Below are 22905 nucleotides of genomic sequence, written 5' to 3' on the forward strand. Positions count from 1 at the left end.
GAAAAGAAGCCCTTTAAATTCAACCACATCTATTTATGCTTTATCACTAGATAAGCAGGAGTTATGCATCCTGAGGTGATATCACACTAAGTGAAGATGCTGTTGCTACACCAAAAGATTATGTACCATAACAGTGACAATATTATTCTTAATACTTAAACTGAAGCCAGGATAATTAGCTAAAATACATAAATTTTAGGAATTAACTTTTTAGAATAGAAGTTGAATAAAATAATTTTCCAGGTAAGATTAATAGGTTTGAAAGTCTAAGTCAGTCTTGCTCCCTCCTACCACCTCTCTATCTTTCTTTGTCTCTCTCTCTCTCTCATATCTATATGTATGTATGTAAATAGATGTATGCATATATATTTATGTATATTATATATTTGTATTTCTGTATTTATTCTGCATTCTACTGATATGTTTAAAAAGTAAAAGGACAGTCTCCGCCTAAATTTAAAAAGTTGATTACCATACATTTAATTATAATACCTTAGTTTGCTAGGACTATAGTAAGGATAAGAACAATACAGAAATCTAAAAATATTTCAGAGAACTGTCTGTTTAAGGATACAATCTTCCTTGTCTTCAGTGAACAGGCAATGATGCCAAATGAAAGCAAGCTCATGTGTATGCATAAATCCACCCCTCCATCTCCACACATCTATAACCCCACACCCAATGCCACACATGCACTATAATAATGACTGATCATGGCTCAACCACACTGTCAATCAATAACAGTAGAAACTTCCATGGTTTTTTTGTTAATAAGTTAGTATGTGGCTTCTGTTTGCTGATCCAAAGTATAATGAAAGGGAGAATCAAGGCATTTGTAAATTTAGTTACAATACTAGCTGTTTCAAATTTCATATGGACTTCATACTATGGGGTGAAGTAACATTCTCTAAACCTTTATACAAATAAACACCACTTTACCCGTATCACATCTTAACATTGCTAAATATATGTAGACGTAATCCGGTAAATTTGTTTAATGGCAACACTGCCATCCTGACTGAGGAAATACTAAGTTGTTACTGTGGCTTTATATATAGACTATTTGTGATATATTGATATAAGTTCTGGTTTATTCTGTTTAATTGGCCTCCAATGCAGAGGATTTAAGTCATAGAAAATACAGTATGCTCAGTATAAGCTTTTTTTTTTCAAATCATTGTTTAGTAAGGGCCAAGTTTTGAATACTTTTTAATTTCTTGTGACCACTCCTTCATGCCCAAGACTGTACCTGTCATTGAGAATACTTTAAAAAATTACAATTTTTCCATTAAAATATGCTTCATCTGATGAGGATTTGAAGTTAGATTTTCAAGTGAAAATTTAAGAGATACACTTACCTTTGATTCGAGGTAGACATTTGCTGATGACATTTTTGTAATTTTGCATATGTAACTAACTAAAGAGATGGCACAAAGAATAAAGAGGCTATCATTAATTAATGCTCGAACAAACACAGTCCATTTCAACTGATTTTCTGGGATATCTCCATGGACTAGCATTGCACAAGTCAAGTTCACCACTAAAAAGAGAAGGCTTGCCAATATAAAGCCCAAATGCAACAGAATTCTGAAAGAAAAAAAAATGAGTTTATTAGATGTTTATAAAACTAATGGGAAATTAAATTTATTGCGTGTAACTTTAGATATAATAATTCTTTCAGTTTAAAATGTTTGTAATTTCATTAAATACAAATTTAATAATCATTTAGAGTTACTTGGGCTATCTTTGCTGTTATGAAATTAGTATCTAAACCATTTTCAAATGGCATTAGACTTTAAAGCATTAATTAAAAAAATAAAAGTTTAAAATGGCATTAGACTTTAAAGCATTAATTTAAAAATTATCTCACTTGAATTGCCTTTACCAGGAAGAATAAGAGAGGACTATTTTAACACTAATTCAAGTAATCCTGAATTTTTCATTTTTATAACTACTAAGCATATTTTCATTGATCTTTCCACTCCAAGAATTACCAGGCTTTTATAATTTGTCTGGAAAATTACTAAACTATATCTAAATTTAAATTGATCACTAATATTAATTTTAAGAAGGGAAATATGTTTTAAACAGTGTTCAATTTTATGAACTTCTGGTTATCTACAGCAAACATTATTTTCAGACATGACTGAAGAAGAACATAGGGACAGCAGAGGTCCAAGTGCTTGTCAGTACCTCACCTTCTCATAAAGTTGCATGTCTCCTACGCATACAGAGCAACTCTGAAAATGAAATGCTTAACTACTTTCCCTTAAGAAAAATTAGACCACCTCATAAAAACTCTTCAGGTAAGGCATGGCTATCTGTATCAAGTAGCTGTAATAGCTATCTATCTGAATGTAACTCCAGTTCAGATACGTTTATACTCCAAATTAATATGACCCAGAAATTTATTTAGCATCCTAATATCTTCTATTTGGGGTCACTTTCAATAATGGGAATCATAGAACGTTGTTTGCCTTTGGAAATAGTTTACACAAGGTACAATGAAGGTAATATGTAAAGCAATCTTCAACAAGCAATTTTTGTTAAGTGTACATGCAAAGTACAAAGATTTATTAGATGTTTATAAAACCAATGAGAAATTAAATTTATTAGTGTGTTACTTTAGGTACAATAATTCTTTCAGCTTAAAATGTTTGTAATTTCGTTAAATACAAATTTAATAATCACTCAGTTGGGCCATCTTCGCTGTTATGAAATTAGTATCTAAACCATTTAAAAATGGCATTAGACTTTAAAGCATTAATTTAAAAATTTAAGAAGCTTAGCTCTTACTATTCTCTCAGATTAAATAATGAAAACAATAATTACATAGTTTGAAACCCAAACCAGACCTTGAAATTATCCATATATCCAGGGGTTTATAGCAGTTTAGGAAACCAAAGCACAAAGAGGTTAAATGAGTTGCACAGTTGGCAAGTTAGTAGGAGAATTGGTCTGAAACCCAAGTCTCCTGACTCCATAGCTTAGCACTCCAATTTTTGAGGTTAACGAATACTGAAACATTACTTATTTCATGGAACTATATAATACATTCTTGCCCCAAACAGCATAATCTAACTTCAGTGTTTTGTGGACCCTATGAAATTACATCTGATATCTGAGGCAGCATAGTGGCAGAGCAACAGAAAAAAGATTGTTGGTAGCAATGTGGCTGAAGGGAGACTACTGTGAGTTACTCAGTTCACTTCCTATGAACTAATCTAACTACTTGATTTTCTATAAAACTGCTTCTCAGCACCCTCATTCACCATGCTCTTAGACTTTGAGAACTCTACTGTAAAAAAATTTAGATTTTGCTACTCATGAAACTTACTTGTGTTTGTCAAGTTCAGTGGCACATCTGATTTTACATATAACCTAAAAAGAGAGTACAGAAAGAAAATTTTGAAAGCATGTACTATAATATTCTCACAGTTTTTTTTTTTTTTAATTGGGGAATATTGGGGAAGAGTGTGTTTTTCCAGGACCCATCAGCTCCAAGTCAAGTTGTTGTTTTCACTCTAGTTGTGGATGGCACAGCTCACTGGCCCATGTGGGTATCAAACCAGCGACCTGGGTGTTATGAGCACTGCACTCTAACCAAGTGAGCCAAACGGCCGCACCCTTACATTTGTTTTGACTTTGTGTTTCAAAGTGATACAACTACAAATAACAATAGATAACAAGTAAAATTCAAATGTTAACAATTGAACTACCATGAAGCAAAAATAGGCAGGTTTCCAAAGGCATAAAACAATAAATTAATAATTTTCTTTGGGAGAGCCTTAAATTTAATTTTCTATCTTTAAAATTTTGAACAGAATTCAGTTAAAACATTTATTGAACTTTTAGGAAGAGCCAGACATTGTGCTGAGGGGCTTGCACCTATTCTGACCTTCATTATATCACTCATGTTTTGTCCTAAAATGGAACTACTTATATGAATGTGGCTGAGTGTTCTCCAAAGATTATTTTCCCCTAAGATGAAATGAAGTAGTAAAAGGAAACAAGGGACCAAAAAATGAACACAAGATAATGAGCATATAGCCTATATAGTAAACTTCCTTTACATAGCCTTGCAAAAGCCAGGTCCTCAAATACTTGTTGAACAAAGTTAAGCAGGTAGGTAAGTAGAATTTGAAATAAACATGGTGAATTCTGAGAACATAGTGTGGAAGGTCTCAAGTCTTTACTGGTAGATTTGGACTTTATTATTTACGTAATGGAAAGATATTGAAGGCTTTTATGTAGGCACTGCAAAATATGGAATTTCATTAATCTGGTATCAATATACAGGCTACTACAGAGGAATTACAGACTAGAAAGACCAGTTATAAGACTACTGACATAGGGTATAAACTTTGGGGGCCTAGAAAGAAAGAGGTAAGTACAAAACATTATAAAGAAAAATAGTGTAAGTACTTGATAACGTACTAATTTCATTCAAATATTTATTGAGCACACACTATGAACGGTGCCATGGATTCATAAATACAGTAACTGTTTCTGCTCTCAAGGAGCTCAGTGTATGGAAGAAATAGATAAACCAACTATTTTGACACAGTGTCATATCAATGCAAAAGATGCTATCACAACATCTAGGAAGGGAGAAAGACTAATTCAGTCCAGGACATGGTAAAAGGTGAAGGAGAAAGGGGAAAGATTGTATAAAGAGTTAGGGAGGACTTTTCAAAGAAAGTCACATTTAAGCCAAGTGATAAAGGTAAATGAGTGTTAGGTAAATGCTCAAGCAGATATAGCAGCCTATGCATCTACTCACATCTATTATATTTTGGCTAACAGTACCACCATCTACCAGAAGCTGGAAATGATGAGGAATCTAAAATATTATTCCACTAGTTTCTAAATTGTACCACTGACATCATTCTCAGATGCATGTCTTCTCTGCCTCTACTACTACAGTGTTATTGTAACAGCCTTTTATTGGTCTCTTTGCCTCCATACTTAACTCTATCTGTATCTTCAGAAGATGACTGCTCATTTTACTACTTTTTCTTTATTCTCATCTCAGTTAAAAGACTGTTGTTGAGTTTAAGTGAGTCCACTCAACCACATTCTCAGGTTTTGAATCTGAAAAACTGATAGAATGAGGAGGGCCTGACAGACAAAAATTTTAAAAAGTCAGGTCATGGAATTTATTTTTAGTTTTAAAATTTATTACCTAACAGCAGAAATATTGAGAAGGCAGGTGAGTTTTGGAATATAAGAAGGAAATTATAGTCATCTATAGAAGTGAAAGCTGAAACAAAGTGGAAGACATTTGAGGGAACAAATGTAGAATGAGAAGTCAATGTGTGATGTGTTCACATTTAATAGAATGAAAAAGCACAAAGAGTGAAGAAAAGAGAGATAGGCAAGGGAGAGTGACCTAAAAATCAGGTTATAGAAAACATAGTAGTAGTATAGAGGTAAAAGGAGAAAAGCATAGTCCTTGTTAAATTATGCAAAAAGTCAAGAACGATTAAAACACCACCATTCATTGGGTTAATAATATGTCACTGGTATCTTGGAAAGAACAGTTTTCTGTGGAATGACAGCGCACAAGTGCAAGAAGTTAATAGAAATTAAGACAACAAAGGCAATTAGTATAAACTATATGATATATATTTGAAGATAAGAGAAACCTGGGAAAATTTGTGTTGGGAGACAATTCTTTAAGAATATCGCACATTTCTGCATGGTCCAGATTTTTTGAGCAAAGTGGTTTGCAAAACAAACATCCTTGAAAATAAGAGAGAGTGTCTATCTTAAGGTCAGAGGGAAGATTTTTTTCCCTGACTAGTACAGTAAAAATAGAGAACATCTCCATCCCTGGACATTCCAGGGCAGTCAATTCTCCTCCCTTCTTGGTGAAAATTTGCTTACATTCCGGACTAAAGATACAGTCTTTCTTATTTGGGGGTTCTTCTCCTGTAACACACCCTGCTGCGGCCCTCACTGTTGCCGCCCTCACTGTTGCCTTATGGGAATTGGGGCCGGGGACCCGATGCAGGACATTGCTTTGGTTGTTGTTTTTGCCACGAGTAATAAATGGTCTTTTTCTCTGACCCATGGATCAGTGTATGTATATAAAACTGTGGCCGGCTAACATGTTGGCTTTCAGGTAAGGTAAAATCGTAGACTTTTCGGTTTCCAATTTAATAATCTGCTGGTCAGAAATGAACTAGAGAGGGTGAAATGGCAAATGGAGGAGAGTGAGAGAGGAAGGGAGAGTTCAATTGTCAAAGAAGGGCCTAGAAGCCCTGAAAAGGAAGACACTTCTGAGTAAAGAACGAAGACAGTTGAAGGAAAACGTGGAGGTCTGCAAGGAAAGTTTAAAATAATCTATGAATCTCTTTGTTAAAATAAAATTGGATGTAGCATGGATACAGACATTTTGATAAAGAGACAATGGGTAAGAATTTGGCAGATGAAGTCTATTTTTTTTCTAGTAAAGTAGGAGGCAAGGTCATATCCTGGGAAGGGATGATAGATTTAAACACTTGGAATATGGAAAACGTTTGAAACACATGACTAGAAGTGTTGTAAAAGAATACACTGTATTGAGAAGCAGAAAGGGCCAGTTAAAGTCAGGCAGTTGACAGTGGATACAGTCAGCAAGATCTCCTGATTTTAAAATTGAAACAAACTAATAGAAAAAATGGAGCCATTATAAAAAGTTCAAATAACTAGGTTGCATTTTCATGTAATAATTTAGAACTCTAACATGTGAAACTAGAGAAAGAAAAAGTAGGAGGGTGAACCATATTGGCATAGCAAAAAGTCAAGGGATAAGGAATACTAGATTGACCATTGATTCTAAGTGCAAATGACATCAGAAGGGAGCTAATGGAGTGAGGAAAACAGAAGGGGTAAAGTCATTAAAACACAGGATGAGAGTGAAAAAAACATAAAAGGATGAATTCAAGATATATAAGGAAAAAAAGACACTGGTCAGAAAGAATTGCTTCATTCAAGAGCTGATCCCACCCTGATGTTGGGTGGCTCAAACAGAAAAACTCTGAGAAGCCACTGAATTGGGAGACATTGAATAGGTTATCATTATGGGCTTTGAAAAAGATCTCTATATTGTAACAGGAGACCAGGCCAGAAGAAAGAAAGTGCTGATTCACCCAGTAAAGTGGACATTATTATAGCCAATGATGACCTAATCAGATGGCACGAATTTCAGAGAGATGGTGATGATATAACATCAGTAAGTAGTATTGGGAAACATAAAATAGGCTGATTGTTCTTCCCACAAATTGAGATGGAAGGTATGTATATAAGGCTCAAAGTGTCATCTGGAAAAAGCTAGATTTCAGTGAAGGCATTTAAAAGGTTCAAATGAAGAAGAGAATGGAACAGGGAGGGAAGTGTAATACATAAGATTACAGGTCATGGAATGGGATAAATAATGGGTGTGAGAGGGAGCTGAACTGAACAAGGAAATAATTAAAGGTCAGTTATCACCCAAGATTTGCAAAATATGTTAGTTACAATGCATCACATAAACACAATCTGGTGCTTTAATCATATTTAGATAATAGTAAGATTAAAAATGATCTGATATTAGTAGATTCCAAGTATTTTTTAGACTTTAATAGGACATGATCCTGAATAAAAAAAGATTAATAATATGAAAAATGTCAAACAATTATGTATTATTTGTTAAGACAGTGAAGGATAGTTCCTGAAACACACTTCATGTAATTTTTTTGAGGAGTAGAATGGTAAATAACATACATCCAAATGATTTTGCTGATACCAATTTATGTCAGAGGAGTCTTATCTTTCCAGGTCTTTCTTAATACCAGAAAAAATAATTAAATGTGCCATTTATAGAAGGATATTATTCTTTATTATAAAATTATGAAGAATTATATGGGTTTATGGATTGCAAATGATTTTCATCAACTTACCTACTTTTATCTTATATACACACTAGTAGCCCCTAATTTAGAAAATACTGATTTAGAATTTTTGAATTAATAAAGATTTAAAATACTGTTTATCAGAATACTTTATTTTAAAATATTTAAATTATAAGTAATCTGAAATGATTTTTCCATTTAAAAATGCAGACTTCCACATTTTATCTTCCTATTCAGTTTCTCAAATAAAGGGAAAAAAGATGAGAATATGACAAATATATTTTATTTGTAAATGTTACCTAATATACATTTAATTAACACAGGTATCCCAAGATTTGAGGAAGAGTTACACTGGAGTTGTATATCATTTGCTGTCCCCCATGGCATGTAGATCTATGTTGCTTGGAGATGGTAGGTACTAGAATACTTATTATTAATAGAACAGATGCTTTCCTATATAATTTCTTTTTGTCAAGTTGATTTTCCACACTTTTTTTTGTTTGAAATAGAAACTTAATTGGAGAACATATCTATATAAAACCTGGAATTGATGCAAAAATAAAATGTGGTGAACAAAATCTCTTCTCCATGACAGATAAGCATATATAGCCAACTATGTGGATTGTTTTACAGAAGCAGCTATCCATAGTTTCCATCTCAGTTGCTTAAGTTTCTATGGAAAGTAGTGAACCATTTCCAAGTTTACCACTGCTACTATGTGCGTATAAAACAAGGAGGCTTTTAGCTATAAATTGAAGAGCCAGAATTTTTTCAGATGTTCTCTATCAATGCCTATCACATATTTTATTTTTAAGAACTCTTTTGTTTAAATCTTCTAAATACTTTTTATTTATAGCAGTCTGTTCTTCTTTCTAGTACAGTATCTTTTTGTCTCTTTGGATAGTAATACCTTATCTTTTTTAAGTTTCTTTTCTCTGCTTTGTCTTGTTTTCGAGTTGCTTAAAAATGATTTTTACATATCCAATTTTGTTTTCAACTAAAACTTCACTAGAACAACAGTAAAGGGATTTTTTTAAAAGGCATAAACCCATACATTTGAGTAGAATGGGAAAGGATACAATAAAATATTGGAAGCCAGAAAGTAGATGGATATGTGTGCAGAAAAGAGTTAACATAGCAGGCCTGAGACTGTTACCCTTAGAAAAGCCTGCTTGTAAGGTTGGTCCTTTGCTGGCATTCGGGAACTTGGATTTTGGGAGGATTCCCACTGCTCCCTACATGATAAGTGTGTTTCACTGTGCCTAAACTGTTTGTGTAAACAGTATGGTTTATACTCAACATCTGCTTTCCTTCTGGGAGTTTGGAATTTCGGTATGTGTTAGTTAGGCAGAGAGTGCTTACATGACTAAACCCCCCATGGTACTGTTTCTAATGAGCTTCCCTGGTAAATATTTCACATGTATTGTCACAACTCATTCCAGAAGGAATTAAGTATATCCTGTGACTCCACTAGGAGAAGACTCTTGGAATTTTGTTCCTGGTTTCCTCTTTTCCCTTTGCTGATTTCACTCTATCCTTTCACTCTAATAAACTTTAACCATGAATATAACAACTGTGAGTCCTTCTAGCAAATTATCAAGGCTGAGGGTGGCCCTGGGGATCCCAACACAATTTGTGATTACCCAAGAAAGATGAATCCCAAGAACCAACCTGATTTACATTTCAGAATCTTCAAAAGGTACAGAAACCAAGAAAACCAAGTATCACTGGAGAGAGGTGAAGGTGACTAAAACAGAGGTAGATAAAAGCTGTTTAAGAGCAGTTAAATCCCTAAACCTCTTTCCCTAGTCCATGCCCTGGGCAAATGCTCCTTATTCACCCTGGCAGATATCTGGGTGTTTATTCTCTGGCCTGGAGTATGAAAGTTAGATGCCAGGCACAGCTGATAGTTTGGTATCATACTTAAAATGGGAAGATTAATGATGAATACCAAGTATAGAGATTTTCCCTTGCCTCAACCCTCTTCCTTAATTAGGTTCTCAAAATGTTATAAACTAGACCTTTATCCTTTGAAAGATTAGAATATTTTTCTCCTGAGGAAACTGATCAGCCTAAGAGGAGAGACCTAAATATGCCAGCATCGGGGGTTCCCTAACAAATTATCCAGCCACATGACTGTATATGCCTCACCTACATGCTTAGAGCTTCCATTCTTAATTCTAAACACAGCCAAGGATAACCAGATAGCTCAAAAGTTTTTAATGAAAGAGAGATCAAAACAAAAATGGAAAAATCTATACAAAAGAAAAAAACTAAACAAATGAAACGCTACCCTTAATAGACTCAGAGAGGTAAGAAAAGATGCTGCACTCATGAAGCAAAAATAAGATGCGATTAACAAAAAAAATTCAGGTAATAAAAAAGAGCTAATAGAGATTAAACATGCTAGAAGAAATAAAAAAGTCAAGAGAAGGGCTGGACGTTGGGAAAACTCCCCCCAAAAGTACAGCACAAAGGCAGATGCAAAATAAGAAAAGGATCTGTCTTATAGGTCCAACATACAAATGTTAGCAGTTCCAGAAAGAGAGAACATAAAAAAGGAGGAGAGAAAATCAATGAAAAATTCAAGAATGTTTCCCCAAACTAAAGGACATGCGACTAAATTGAAAGGGCCTGTACAACGCCCAGAAAAATGGATAGAAAATAGACCCACATGAAGAGACATCATTTCAGAACACTGGGGTCAAAAGAAAATCTAATAGTTTTTAGTAAGTATAAAAACAAATAAAAGATCAAGAATCAGAACGGCTTTGAAGTTTCAATAAGAACACTGGAAGTGGAGTAACACCTTAAAAATCCTCGGGAAAAATTATTTCCAACCTAGAATTCTATTGCTGCCTAAACTATCAATCAAATATGACAGCAGAATTAAAATGTTTCAGACATGAAAAGCCTCAAAAGGTTTCTTACCCTTTCTCAAGAAGGTACTGAAGGATTACTTCACTGAAACAAGGTATGCAATGAAGGATTAACTCAGCAAGCCTCAGTTGTCTAAGCCCTGCACATTCTAAAGAAAGATCTGGCCTTTTCCTGGCTCTTGGAAGATAATTTGTAAGCCCTTAGAATATCCTGCCTAAAAGTGTCTTTGTTTACCTGGGGCCTTGGCCACAACAATAGACTATGCTAATAATATGATTTATGGTGAAGGCTCAGGACCATGTGATGATCGGTTTGACCTTCGAAAGGCTGGAGACTGAGTAACTAAAGTCAGTCATGAAGATGCTCCATGCCTATATGACTGACTCCCCAATAAAAACCGTGAGCATTATGTCTCAGGTGAATTCTCCTGGTTGTCACACGTTGTTGCTAGGAGAATAAGCACTGTCTGTTAAGAATGCTGGGAGAGGACAACAGGAAGCTTATCCCTCATCTCCTGGACTAAGAGAAATCTTGGAGATTTAATTCAATAACTTAATTTTACAAATAACAAAGCTGAGCTTTAGAGATTAAGTGGATTGACCAGGAACACACAGGAAATTGAAAGGATTAAAACACAGGTGTCCTGACTCCTAATTGAAAGCTCATTGGGATCCTGGTTTTCTTTGATGTTTGTACACTTAGATCTTTGATGTTATATAGTTCAAGTTAATTCCCTAATGTTTAAGTGACAAATACTGCTTTATTAGTAGTGTTGTCTACATCTTATAGCAACTACTTGTTGTCAGAGAAAAGATTTGCACAATTAACGTGCCCAAGAAAAATATATTCAGAAACCAGATTATCTATTTAGCAAAAGGTAATGAAGGTAATGACCTAGAAGCAATTTAATACCTTCATTTTATGTTGCCTTGCAGACTATCAAGTACCTTTACCATACCCTTTACTTAACTAGAAGTGTATTTTTTAAAAAAGCATAACTAAATTATTCAGGAATGAAACAGTAAGTGAGAAGAAAAGTTTATGAGATTTCATTATTGAAAATCACCCTGAAATATAACAAATTACTATGGACTGTTCATTAGTTTACTATGAACAGTTCTTTGAAGATAAATTAACATATATTACATTAAGGGATATAGAGAATTTATTTCTGAAACTGAGTTTCATACATTATAGATTTAGACTCCTTAGGAAACTGATTTAAATTGAATTTTTGCTGACAGTGTGCTATCCTTTAAAGTTTTTCCAACACTAAATCCCCCATTGTACATTACTGATTTTTCATAAAACCTTTTGTGCTTTTGAACTAGGAAGATAGCAGAATTGCTTTTTGTAAACAGAAAGTCAGACTCATTGCAAATGACTGATAATGGTGGAGAAAAAAAGGGCAGAATGTTTCAGAAGTAATAGAATATCACACGGGAGAAAGAAGCAAGAGGAATGCTTACTTTCTTTTCATCTTGAGTTCTTAAAGACAGTAATAGTTTGAATGTAATCAATGATGACGATCACTCAAATAGCTTAAAACCATGGAATTCATAATGCGACAGAAAAGTTCCCTACAGTACACAGTATCACCTTAAACTAGCCGAAGTCATTCGATCAGCAATTAGACAAAGTCCTAAAAAATAGCTGAGGAAAGAGCACAAAAGTTTAATAAAATATTACTTAAGTATTTTTACAGTGAGAGACTGAAGCTAAAAAAAAAAATTGTAGAGTGTGATCAATACGCTAATGAAAAATTGCAGTTGTAACTGAATTTTTGAAAAAAGATAGGATATACAGATTTGGCATATCCAGCTACATCTTATTTTATAAAGCTGATGATCTTAGGTATTTAAGTTTTTATATTTATTTATAGCCTAAACTTTAATTTTAATACGATACATGTAACTTTGAAATTGGCATTCATATCTTAGAGATAGAATTCACAGACACTATTAGATCTCAGAACTAGGCTGTAGAGTAATAATTTTATTTTTAAACCCTCAAATTCTAGGTTGACTTATTAGTGCTAGACTATTAGAATTAAATAGAATTAGTCTTGGATATCACTGAGACTAACCACTTTATTAATTAAACAACTGGCCAACAAAAGTAGTGACTTGGCAAATATCAATTACCAAGTAGAATAGAATTTGTACTAAAACTCAGATTCCCAAACTTCTAGTTCAGGGCTACTGATGAAATTATATACTACTTTAAACACACCCCTGAACAAAGTTAAAAATATAACAGGGACACTTAATTCATAAAAGTCTGTCTTTATTGAAAACAGATTAGATGAAAAATTCTAACTACTTTGCTAAAAGTTAGAGATTCTGATTTTATTTGTGGAGATGGAGAGAAGGAAACATTTATTTTAAACTCCTTTATCATGAATTTGCTCAACCATCCAAATCATTAAGCATCGACCACACATAACAGTGCCAGGTGCTTAAGAGCATGAAAAATTTCTTTCAAAATAAAATGCTTTAGGCTGACCTAAAGCAATATATAGTGTAGTAGAGGAAGGCAGACATCAATGGTGTATCACGTAATATATGGCACTTTCTTTATATTTGCTTAGACTTAGAACACCATAAATTTCCCATAAGATATAAATTACTCAGAATTCATTTTAACTAACATTGATGGGTATTAAATGTAATTCAGTTTGTCAGATGGAACCTATAAAGACAAAAATTGTGTTGGTTTGTTTTATTTCTGTAAGGAAGATAATACAGAAGAAGTAGAAAGGGGAGGAGAATATACAAATTAGTAGCCCTTGAGTTGGGTTTGACTCACAAAATGGTTTGTGTGGTTTATCCAGAGTTAGTCTATAGTGTTTTTTAACAATACTTCAATACCCTGTCATTATTTAAAACTAGATTTCTTATTTTAACAATCCAAATTTCTGTTTCTCTTGAAAAATCAGGTGATTTGGCAACACCATCTTGTAGCTGGACCTGAATTAATGTGGCTGTCCTCTTTAGATATGTGCTTGCTAGTTCACCATGGTAACCACCATTCCCTATTATTTCTCAAATGGTAGTATCCACCAGGGCTCTCCAGGTGTTTGAGTTTGGGACCCCTGTTTTAAAGCAAGCATTTTGTTCTTTGAGGGGGAGAGGGTAAATGGGGAAAGAGAAAGAAGGGTAGAGAAAGTTCTGCTGTGAAATTATATATTTAGGGATTACCCTACCCAGGGATATATGGGATATGGTGAACTAGGGCTTGGTCATTCAATAAATATTTACTAAACACGGAACGGTATTAACTAACTTTGGTACTAGGGATATAGCAAGATCAGACTTGGTCCCTTTTCCTATAATGCTTAGTCTAGTAAGCTCCCACAAAGAAATCACACAAATATAAAATTGCAAATTTGCAAATGACATGAAGGAAATGAGCATAATGCTCAGAGAGTCTATAATTTTGGAATCTAATCTAAATGGAGTTGGGTGATTTTCTCAAGTGTCAACCTGGAGCTAAGAGTTAACTAAGCAAAGAAGGAAAGAACATTTTAAGTAGAGGGAAAAGAATATGGAACGGCTCTGTAGCAGAAGGGAAATAGCAAATCAAAGTACTGAAAGAACACTAAGTGTGGCCAGAGACGTGAAGAATAAGGAGGAACACAGTATGGGATGAGGCTGGAACCATGAAGTGCCTTGTAGTATGTACAAAAGAGTTTGTCTTTAGTCTAAGAGTAAGCAAAGCCAATGGAGGAAACTAGGGGTGGAATCTTTGTTAACGAGATTTTTATTTAAGGAGGGTAACTCTGGCAACTGGTGGAGAACAGACATATCGGGAGCCAGAGGATATAGACACAACAAATAGGAGGCTAACTGCCATAGAATAGGCAATAGATGGTAGTAGCTTAGACGAGCATTGTGGGTGGGGAGAGGTGAATGGACTTAAGAGACGTTAGGAGGTAACATAGACAGGATTTGGTAATGGAGTAAATGTGAGGTATAAGGGAGAAGGAAGCTTTAACGACTCATAGTTTTCTGAATTATATAAATAAGTGATTAGCAGTGAATTGCAGAATTGGGTAAACCAAAGAGGAGGATCAGGTTTTGGGGGAGACAGGTGTGTGGTTGGGAGGAGGAGGAAAGGTTTTGAGCTAAGTTTGGGACATGATGGATCTCAGGGTTTCAGATATCCTCAGGGAGATGTCTAATAGAATATAGAAAGCCAGGGCTCAGATGAGCAGGCTGTGTTAGGATCATGGATATGTGTGTGACTCATCTGATTTTAAGTGGCATGATGCCATGAATATGGATGCAATCACTTGGGAAAAACAGGTGGCCTAGGCTTAGGTCTTGAGAAACTTCAACCTTTGATGGCATGGCATAGGCAGATGAGTTTAAAGAGAAGCTAGCTTAAGGCATTAAAAAAAAAAAAATCCGTGACAGTGTGCTAGCCAACATGCTAGCCAGTGGAAGTGTTATGGAGACAAATATGGAGTTAACTGCTGCTGAGAGACTAGTTTGGGTTAGGACTGAAAAACTTCTAATGAACTTGTTGACATGAAGGTCACTGTGAGCCTTAGGCAATAGCTATTTTGGTAGAGTGATGGGACAGATGCACATTAGAGTTGCAAGAGAAGTGAGAAGATGGTGAGCATGTGCATGGTCACCCCTGAAATTTGATTATGAAGAAAGGTATGGGGCAGCTTTTGACTTTGTCAAGTCTCTTTATTCTATCTATTTTATTAATCTCTATGTTTATCTCTTTCTATTTCTTTCCTTTAGGTTTATCCTATTTTTCTTTTTTCTAACATAAATTGGATGCTTAGCTTGTTAAATTTCCAGCTCGTTTGCCATTGTAAACATTTAAAGTTCTAGATTTGCTTCTGCATGCCGACTTAGCTGCTTCATTCAAGTTCTGATATGTAGTATTTTTATTATCATATTCTAACTATTTTCTAAATTCCATTGATTCTTTCCTTTACCCACGTGTTCATAAGTGTTTTTAAATTTTCCAAATAAATTTTCAGATTATTTTTGTTACTAAATTCAAACAATGTTTTGGAGTGAGAGAATGTAGTTTATGAAATCCCAATTCTTCGAAATTTAATATTAATAGCTAACAATCAACACAATAGCCAGGTACCTCTAAAGATTTTATATGAATTATATAATTTTTAGTCCTCACAATGATTCTACAAGTTGGGTCTCTTATTCTCATTTTCATAAATGGGAAAATAGGCACAGAGAGGTTAAGTAATTTACCCAGGTAAATTTATGAAGTTATACAGAGCTGATAAGTGATGGGGCCACACTTTTTTCTTCCCCACTTAAGATTTCACTCTTGGAGTAAATTGTAAACAGAGCTATGTACTTCTTTTGGCAGGGGGTATCAATTTCATTGAGGTGTAATAAACGTATGTATAACATACTGCATGCGCTTAGGGTGTACAATTTGATAGGTTTTGAGGTATGTATAAAACCTGTGAAACCACCACAATAATGAAATACAGAATATTTCCACACCCACTAAATTTCATCCTGCCCTTTTCATGAATATCCTCCCTTCTGCCCCAGGTCCCAAGCAACTGGTGGTCCATTTTTTGTGACTATAAGTTAGTTTGCATTTTCTGAAATTTAATATAAATGCAATGATATAGTGTGAGTTCATTTTTGTCTGGCTTCTTTCATTCTGCCTACTGATTTTTAGATTTAACCATGTTGTTGTGTCTATTAGTAGCTTGTTCCTTTCTTTTACTGCTGTGTAGTACTCCTTTGTATGGATATACCACATTTTGTTTATCCCTTTGCTTTTGATGGACATTTGGGTTCATTTTAATTTTGGGCTATTGTGAATAAAGCTACTATGAACATTCACATTCAAGTGTATGTATGGACATATGCTTTCATTTCTCTTCAGTATCCAGGGATATAATGGCTATGCTTTATCACAAGTCTATGTTTTACTTTGTAAAACAATTAAACTGTTTTCCAATGTGGGTGTAAAACTTTATATTCAGTATATGTATTCCAATTAATCTGCAGCATTGATATTTGGTATAGCCTTTTTCAGTCTATATTTAGTAGTATCTCATTGTTGTAATTTTCATTTTCATGATGACAAGTGATCTTGAGCATCTTTTTATGTGCTTCTTGGCCATGCATATATCTTCTTTTGTGAAGAGTCTGTTAAAATATTTTGTCAGTTTTTACTGAATTTTCTTATTGAGTTTTAAAAGTTCTTTATATATTCTGGATAAAAATGCTTTGGATAAAAAGTATTTATATTTTCTGGATAAAATATACATGTGCTGCAAATATTTTCTCCCAGTCTGTGTCTTGCCTTTTCATTAATCTATTTTGCAAAAAACCCAAGCCTTTAATTTCGATAAAGTCTCATTTGTCAATTTTAGTCATGTTTTTTCTTTCTTGTCTAAAAAATCTTTGTCTCCTCTAAGGTAACAAAGATTTTCTCCTGTTTCCTATGTTTTAGCTTTTATATTTAGTTCTATGATCCATATCAAGTAGATTTCTATGGATGGTGTGAGGTAAGAATCAATAGGTTGTGTGTTTCTAGGAATTTATCCATTTCTTACAGGTTATCCATTTTGTTGGTATATAATTATTCATAGTAGTCCCTTATGACCATTTTTATTTCTGTGGCATTAGTTGTAATATTTCTTCTTTCATTTCCAATTTTATTTTTTTCCTTAGTCAAGTTTGTCAATTTTATCTTTTCAAAAATTAACTCTTAGTCTCATTTTTTTTTCTATTGTTTTTTCTATCCTCTATTTTGTTTACTTGTGCTCTGATCTTTGTTATCTCCTTCCTTCTGCTAACTTTGGGCTTAATTTGTTCTTTCTCCAGCTGCTTGAGGTGAAATGTTAGGCTGTTTGTCTGAATCTTCCTTCTTTTTAAATGTAAGCATTTATCACTATTAACTTCCTCTTACTACTGGTTTTGCTGCATCCCGTAATATTTGTGATGTGTTTTTTCTTGTTGTGAGGTATTTTCTAATTTCCCTTTTGATTTCTTCTTTGATCCGATGGTGTGTTATTTAATTTCCATATAGTTGTGAATTATCCAGTTTTACTTCTGCTGTTGATTTCTAGTTTCATTTCATTGTGGTCAAACAAGGTATTTGGTAGGATTTCAATTTTCTTAAATTTGCTAAGACTCATTTTGTGACCTAACATGTGATCTACCCTGGAGAAATGTCCATGTGCGCTTGAGAAGAATGTGTATTCTGCTGCTATTGGATGGAATGTTGTGTACACATCTGTTACTATTATGGTATTACAATTTCTCCCTTTAATTCTGTCAATATTTGCTTTATATGTTTAGATACTCTGATGTTGGGTGCATATATAATTGTTATTATCTTCCTGGTGGATCGACCCTTAGCATTATATAGTCTTTGCCTCTTATGACAGTTTTTGACTTAAAGTCTATCCTGCTCTCTTTTGGTTACTATTTTAATGAAATATCTTTTTCTATCCCTTCGCTTTCAGTCTATGTGTATCCTTAAATCTGAAGTGAGTTTTTTGTAATAGAGTTCATCTGTGGAGATTTCCTGCTGGTGGCTTCTCATTTAAAGGCTGATGTTGTGATCTTTGGATCCCTTAGGAAGGGCAAGACTATGCTACTACAGAGACCGCTAACATTAGGAAAATGATGTCTCCTGATGGCTTTGAAATGTTCAGACTTTCCCAGAAGATCACTAATGATATTATTTATTTTCTTCCAAGAAATGCTGATATTGACCAGGTGGCATCTTTAGGGCCTGGAGGGCAAGTGGATATGGAACAAAACTTTCTTAATAATAAATTGAAGAAAATCTCTGCTTATTTTGGGGACTTGATCTGACGTCCAGCCTCTGAATCGTAACTGTAAGGTGGTACAGGGACAAAAAGATAACTTAGTAGTCAGAACATTATTGAGATAAGACACTTGGAATTTCTTTCTATATTGACTGATATATTGTACCCATAGTCTTCTACCACTATATAAAATGGAAACTTATAGGAGATTAATGAGTATTAAATGAAGTACTTTGAGATCTTTGGGTAATATTAAGTATGTGCATTGTACATTAGGATAGTATGTGTCTGATTTGGAAAAGGTAGGTTTCTGTGTGTATGTTATGTGTGTATTTCTTTTTAAATTTTATGTTTTGGTTTAACATCTTTGTGTGTATGTATATATAAAAAACAATTTTGTTTTTTTTTTTAATACAGAGAGACACAAAGAAAACAATGAGTTATAGTCTATCCACCCATTTAACCCTTGTTGAAATCAATAATGTTTTGCCTTTAAGGGCAGAAACATAAACACAGAATAGTACAAAATGAAAAGTAAAAGTCTTCCACATCCATCCCCTACTCTTCATTAATCTATCTAAAGATAACCACAGCTAACAGTATTTTACAATTCCTTTGGAGGGCAGGAAGGAATTGCAATAGACTCTAATACACTCCGCCTCCCACCACCACTGATGCACCATTCAATATGCCCCCTTTCAACTTTATACTTAATGTATTTTTTTACTAATATATCTTCGAGATCTTTCCATGTCAGTACATACATACAGATCCACCTTGTTTCTTTTAGTGCCCATTTTGTATTCCATCTTCTGGATTTACCATAATTTGACCAGTTCCTATTGATGGACACTTGGGCTGTTTTGGGTTTCTTGCAATTATCAACTATTTCTATGCTGTAATTAGAGTGTATGATTCCCTCCATCCTTCCTAGCTCTGGGCATCATCAAGCATTTTAATTTTTGTTATCTCATGTGTGAGAAAAATGGTATCTTATTGTTTGTATGTGTTTCCTTAATTACGAATGAGATTTGAACATACTTTTGTATAGTTTGTTCCTATAAAAATTGTTTACACCTTTTAAACTATTCCTAGCTTTTACGATTTTTTCTTTTGGATTATTCTTTTATAATATTTATGAATTCTTTCTTGTTTTTAGTAGGTGTGGCAAATGTTTTGCTAATTTGTTGTTGTCCTTTGTGATTTACTTTGTGATACATAAGTTTTAATTTTTATGTACTCAGACGTCTCAGTCTTTTTCGTTGTTGTTGCTTCTGAGTTTACGTTCTTTTGAAAGATCTTTTCCACTCCCAGAATATAAATACAGTTATCTAAGTTTTTTCTAGAACTTTCTGGTTTCCATGTCTGTGCTCCACTTGGAATTTGCTTTTCAACACCCTTTTATTTTACACAGTTAGTAAATTTCCATTGCAAAAATAATGTGAAATATATTTTGTAATATGGTTTATATTCTTTTTCTATTAAATGACAATGAAAGGAAAGAAAAATAAAGTGAGTTTCTTGCAGACAACACTTAGTTGGGTCTTTTTTAAAAAGAAAATCCATTCAGCAACTCTGTCATTTGATTTGGGAGTTTAATGCATTTAAAGTAATTATTTTTTTTTTTTTTTTTTTTTTTTTTTTTTTTTTTTAAGAGGGAAAAATTTTAAATGTATTACAAATCTCATAATTCAGATAATACCATTAACATTAGCTGAGCCACATTTTAGAAATCGTTCTGTGGTTACATACAATTAAAAGGATGGCTTGCTGAAGGGTCATAGATAAAATGACACATCTTGTATATCATTAACTACAACTTTGTTAGTTTTCTACAGTAGGAACAGTACTTAACCTTATTTTGGATTATCACTGTCAATTTTCCATAGTGATATATTCTTTATTTTTAAGTTTTTATTTTTAAATAACTATACATTCACATGCAGTTATAAGAAATAATACAAGGAGATTTTGTACCCTTCATCCAGTTTCCCCCTATAATGACATCTTGCATAACTATAGTCCACTATCACAATGAGAAAATTGACATTTTGTACCCTTCATCCAGTTTCCCCCTTAAAGTAATTATTAAAACATAATTATTGATAAGAAAGGATTTATTATTGTCCTTTTGTTGATCTTTTTCTGTTAGTCTTGTAGTTCTTTGGTCTTTTTCTTTCTTGCGTCTTTTTTCTGTGTTTTGTTGATTTTTTTTTTTTTTGTATTGGTATGCTTTTATTCCTTTCCCTTTTCTTTTGTGTAACTTCTATAGGTTTCGGGTGTGCGTGTGTATGTGTAAGCTGTGGGGCCTACAAAAAATATCTTATAGTTATGTGTATTTTAAGCTGACAACAAATTAAGTTCAAATGCATACAAAAACTCTACATTTTAACTTGTCCCTGCTAACACTGTTATTGTTGTCCCAATTTATATCTATTTATCTTGTGTATATTTTAAAACATTTTAAGTTATTTTTATATATTTTTAACTTTTATACTAAAGGGACTTACCCACCACAATTCTGTATTGTCTAAATACTTATCTTTCCCAATGAGTTTCATAGTTATACTATTGTTACTGTTTAGCGTCCTTTTGTTTCAACTTCTAGAACTTTCTAGCATTTCATGTAAGGCAAGTGGCGATGAAGTCCTTCAGCTTTTAAATATCTGGGAAAGCCATTACCTATCGATTTTTGAAGACTAGTTTTACAGAATATATTATTCTTGGTTCGTAGTTTTTAATTTCAGCATTTTAAAAAGACAATCCTACAAGATGATCTTTTCTGGTCTGCAAGATTTTTTGCTGAAAAATCTGGTTACACTTTTATAAGGGTTCCCTGGTATGTTACAAGTGTCTTTTTTCTCTCTGCTTTCAAAATTCTTTGTCTTTGACTTTTGACAACTTGATTATAATGTGTCTAGGTGTGGATTTCTTTGGATTCTTCTTTTGTTTGTTTCCTTTGGCTGCTTTGATGTGGATGTCCATTTCCTATACCAGCTTTGGGAGGTTTTCAGCCATTGTTTTTTTTGAATAAGTTTTCTGGTCCTTTCTCTCTCATATGTTTGGGATTCAGTGTGGACACTGGTCTTCCTGATGGTTTACTATAAGCCCCTTTAGCTTTGTTCATTCTGTTTTCTTTTTGCTTTTCTGACTAAATTATTTTCAATGACTTGTCTTCAAGTGCATTGATCCTTTCTTCTGTATGATCTGCTTATGAACCCCTCAAGTGAATTTTTCACTTCAGTTTTTGCATTCTTCAGCTCTATGGTTTCTGTTTTGTACTTTTTAATATTTTCTATCTCTTGAAATTCTCATGCTTTGTTGAAATTGTTCATGCTTTATTATCTTGATCTGGGTTAGGATCTTTATGACAGTTTGAATTCTCCGTCAGGTAAATCATATAACTGTTTCATTAGGGTTTCTGGAGATTTATCTTGCTTTGTTTGGATCATCTTTGTCTTAATTCTTCATTTTCCTTGACTCTTTGTATTGTTGTCCGTGCATTAGACAAAACAGACACCTCTCCCAATTTTCATGGACTGGCTTTATACAGAATATCCTCATCAATCAGTTTGTCCAGAGATTCTTGGGGCCTCTACCAACTCTTTTCCTCCCTAAAGAGAAGCAGGAAGCAGTAGTTCTGGTTTGCTCGCTCTCTGCGGAGTTGGAGGAGGAGGGGAGCTATGTTATTTACCTTTTCAAATTGCTGCCCGTTTTCCGCCAGGTGGCTCGACTCTACTGGACCTGTCAGAGCTCCAAGTCTGGCATGACCTCTTGAGGGGCCTCCTAGGAAAAGTTGGGGTGCTCGGTGTGTCAACCAACCCCTTACCTCCTCTGGAAGAAACTGAGAGCTAGGAGGTCTCTTCCCAATCCTATGGCAGTACACTGGGTCAGGGACTCTGGCAAGAAGTTGTCCCTAATCTCCCCACTAGTTTTGATGATTTTCATTTTGTGTTCACCTGGGCTGTAGGAGCCTTTCAATTAGTTTCTGGATTTCTCATAAAGGAAATCTGTTTGCAAATTGTTGCCAAATCAGTGTGTTTGCAGGGGAAAGGAGAGTCCATGGCTTCCTATCCCACCATCTTGCTGACAATCCCTTCCCCCCCCAACAAAATGGCTTTTATTTCACTCTCATTGTTGATAGTTTCATTGTGGGTAGCATTTTAGATTTCTGGATATTATCTCTCAGCATCTTGAAGATGTTTCACTGTCTTCTGAATTCCTTAGTTGTCAATGAAATGCCAATACTCAAACTAATTTTCACTACTTTGTCAGTAATATCTTCTCTAGTTGTTTTAAAAAAATATTGTCTTTTGTATTTTGAGCTTTTACTCTAATGTGTTTTTATTTAGCCTG

At 34.0% G+C, this 22905-nt stretch overlaps 1 protein-coding gene across 2 annotated transcripts in view; it reads right to left on the bottom strand.

Annotated features, from left to right (window-relative positions):
- The window catches only part of GPR137C (G protein-coupled receptor 137C), a 50696-nt gene that overhangs the window by 21468 nt on the left and 6323 nt on the right, over positions 1–22905 (bottom strand). For both annotated transcript variants that reach the window (XM_033109451.1, XM_033109450.1), the window contains exons 2-3: positions 3338–3381; positions 1359–1587 (exon numbers count right to left, since the gene is read on the bottom strand). In XM_033109451.1, the coding sequence (XP_032965342.1) occupies positions 1359–1587; positions 3338–3381 (273 nt within the window). The remainder of the gene's footprint in view (positions 1–1358; positions 1588–3337; positions 3382–22905) is intronic.

This window comes from Rhinolophus ferrumequinum, chromosome 6 (assembly GCF_004115265.2).
Source record: "Rhinolophus ferrumequinum isolate MPI-CBG mRhiFer1 chromosome 6, mRhiFer1_v1.p, whole genome shotgun sequence".
NCBI lineage: Eukaryota > Metazoa > Chordata > Mammalia > Chiroptera > Rhinolophidae > Rhinolophus > Rhinolophus ferrumequinum.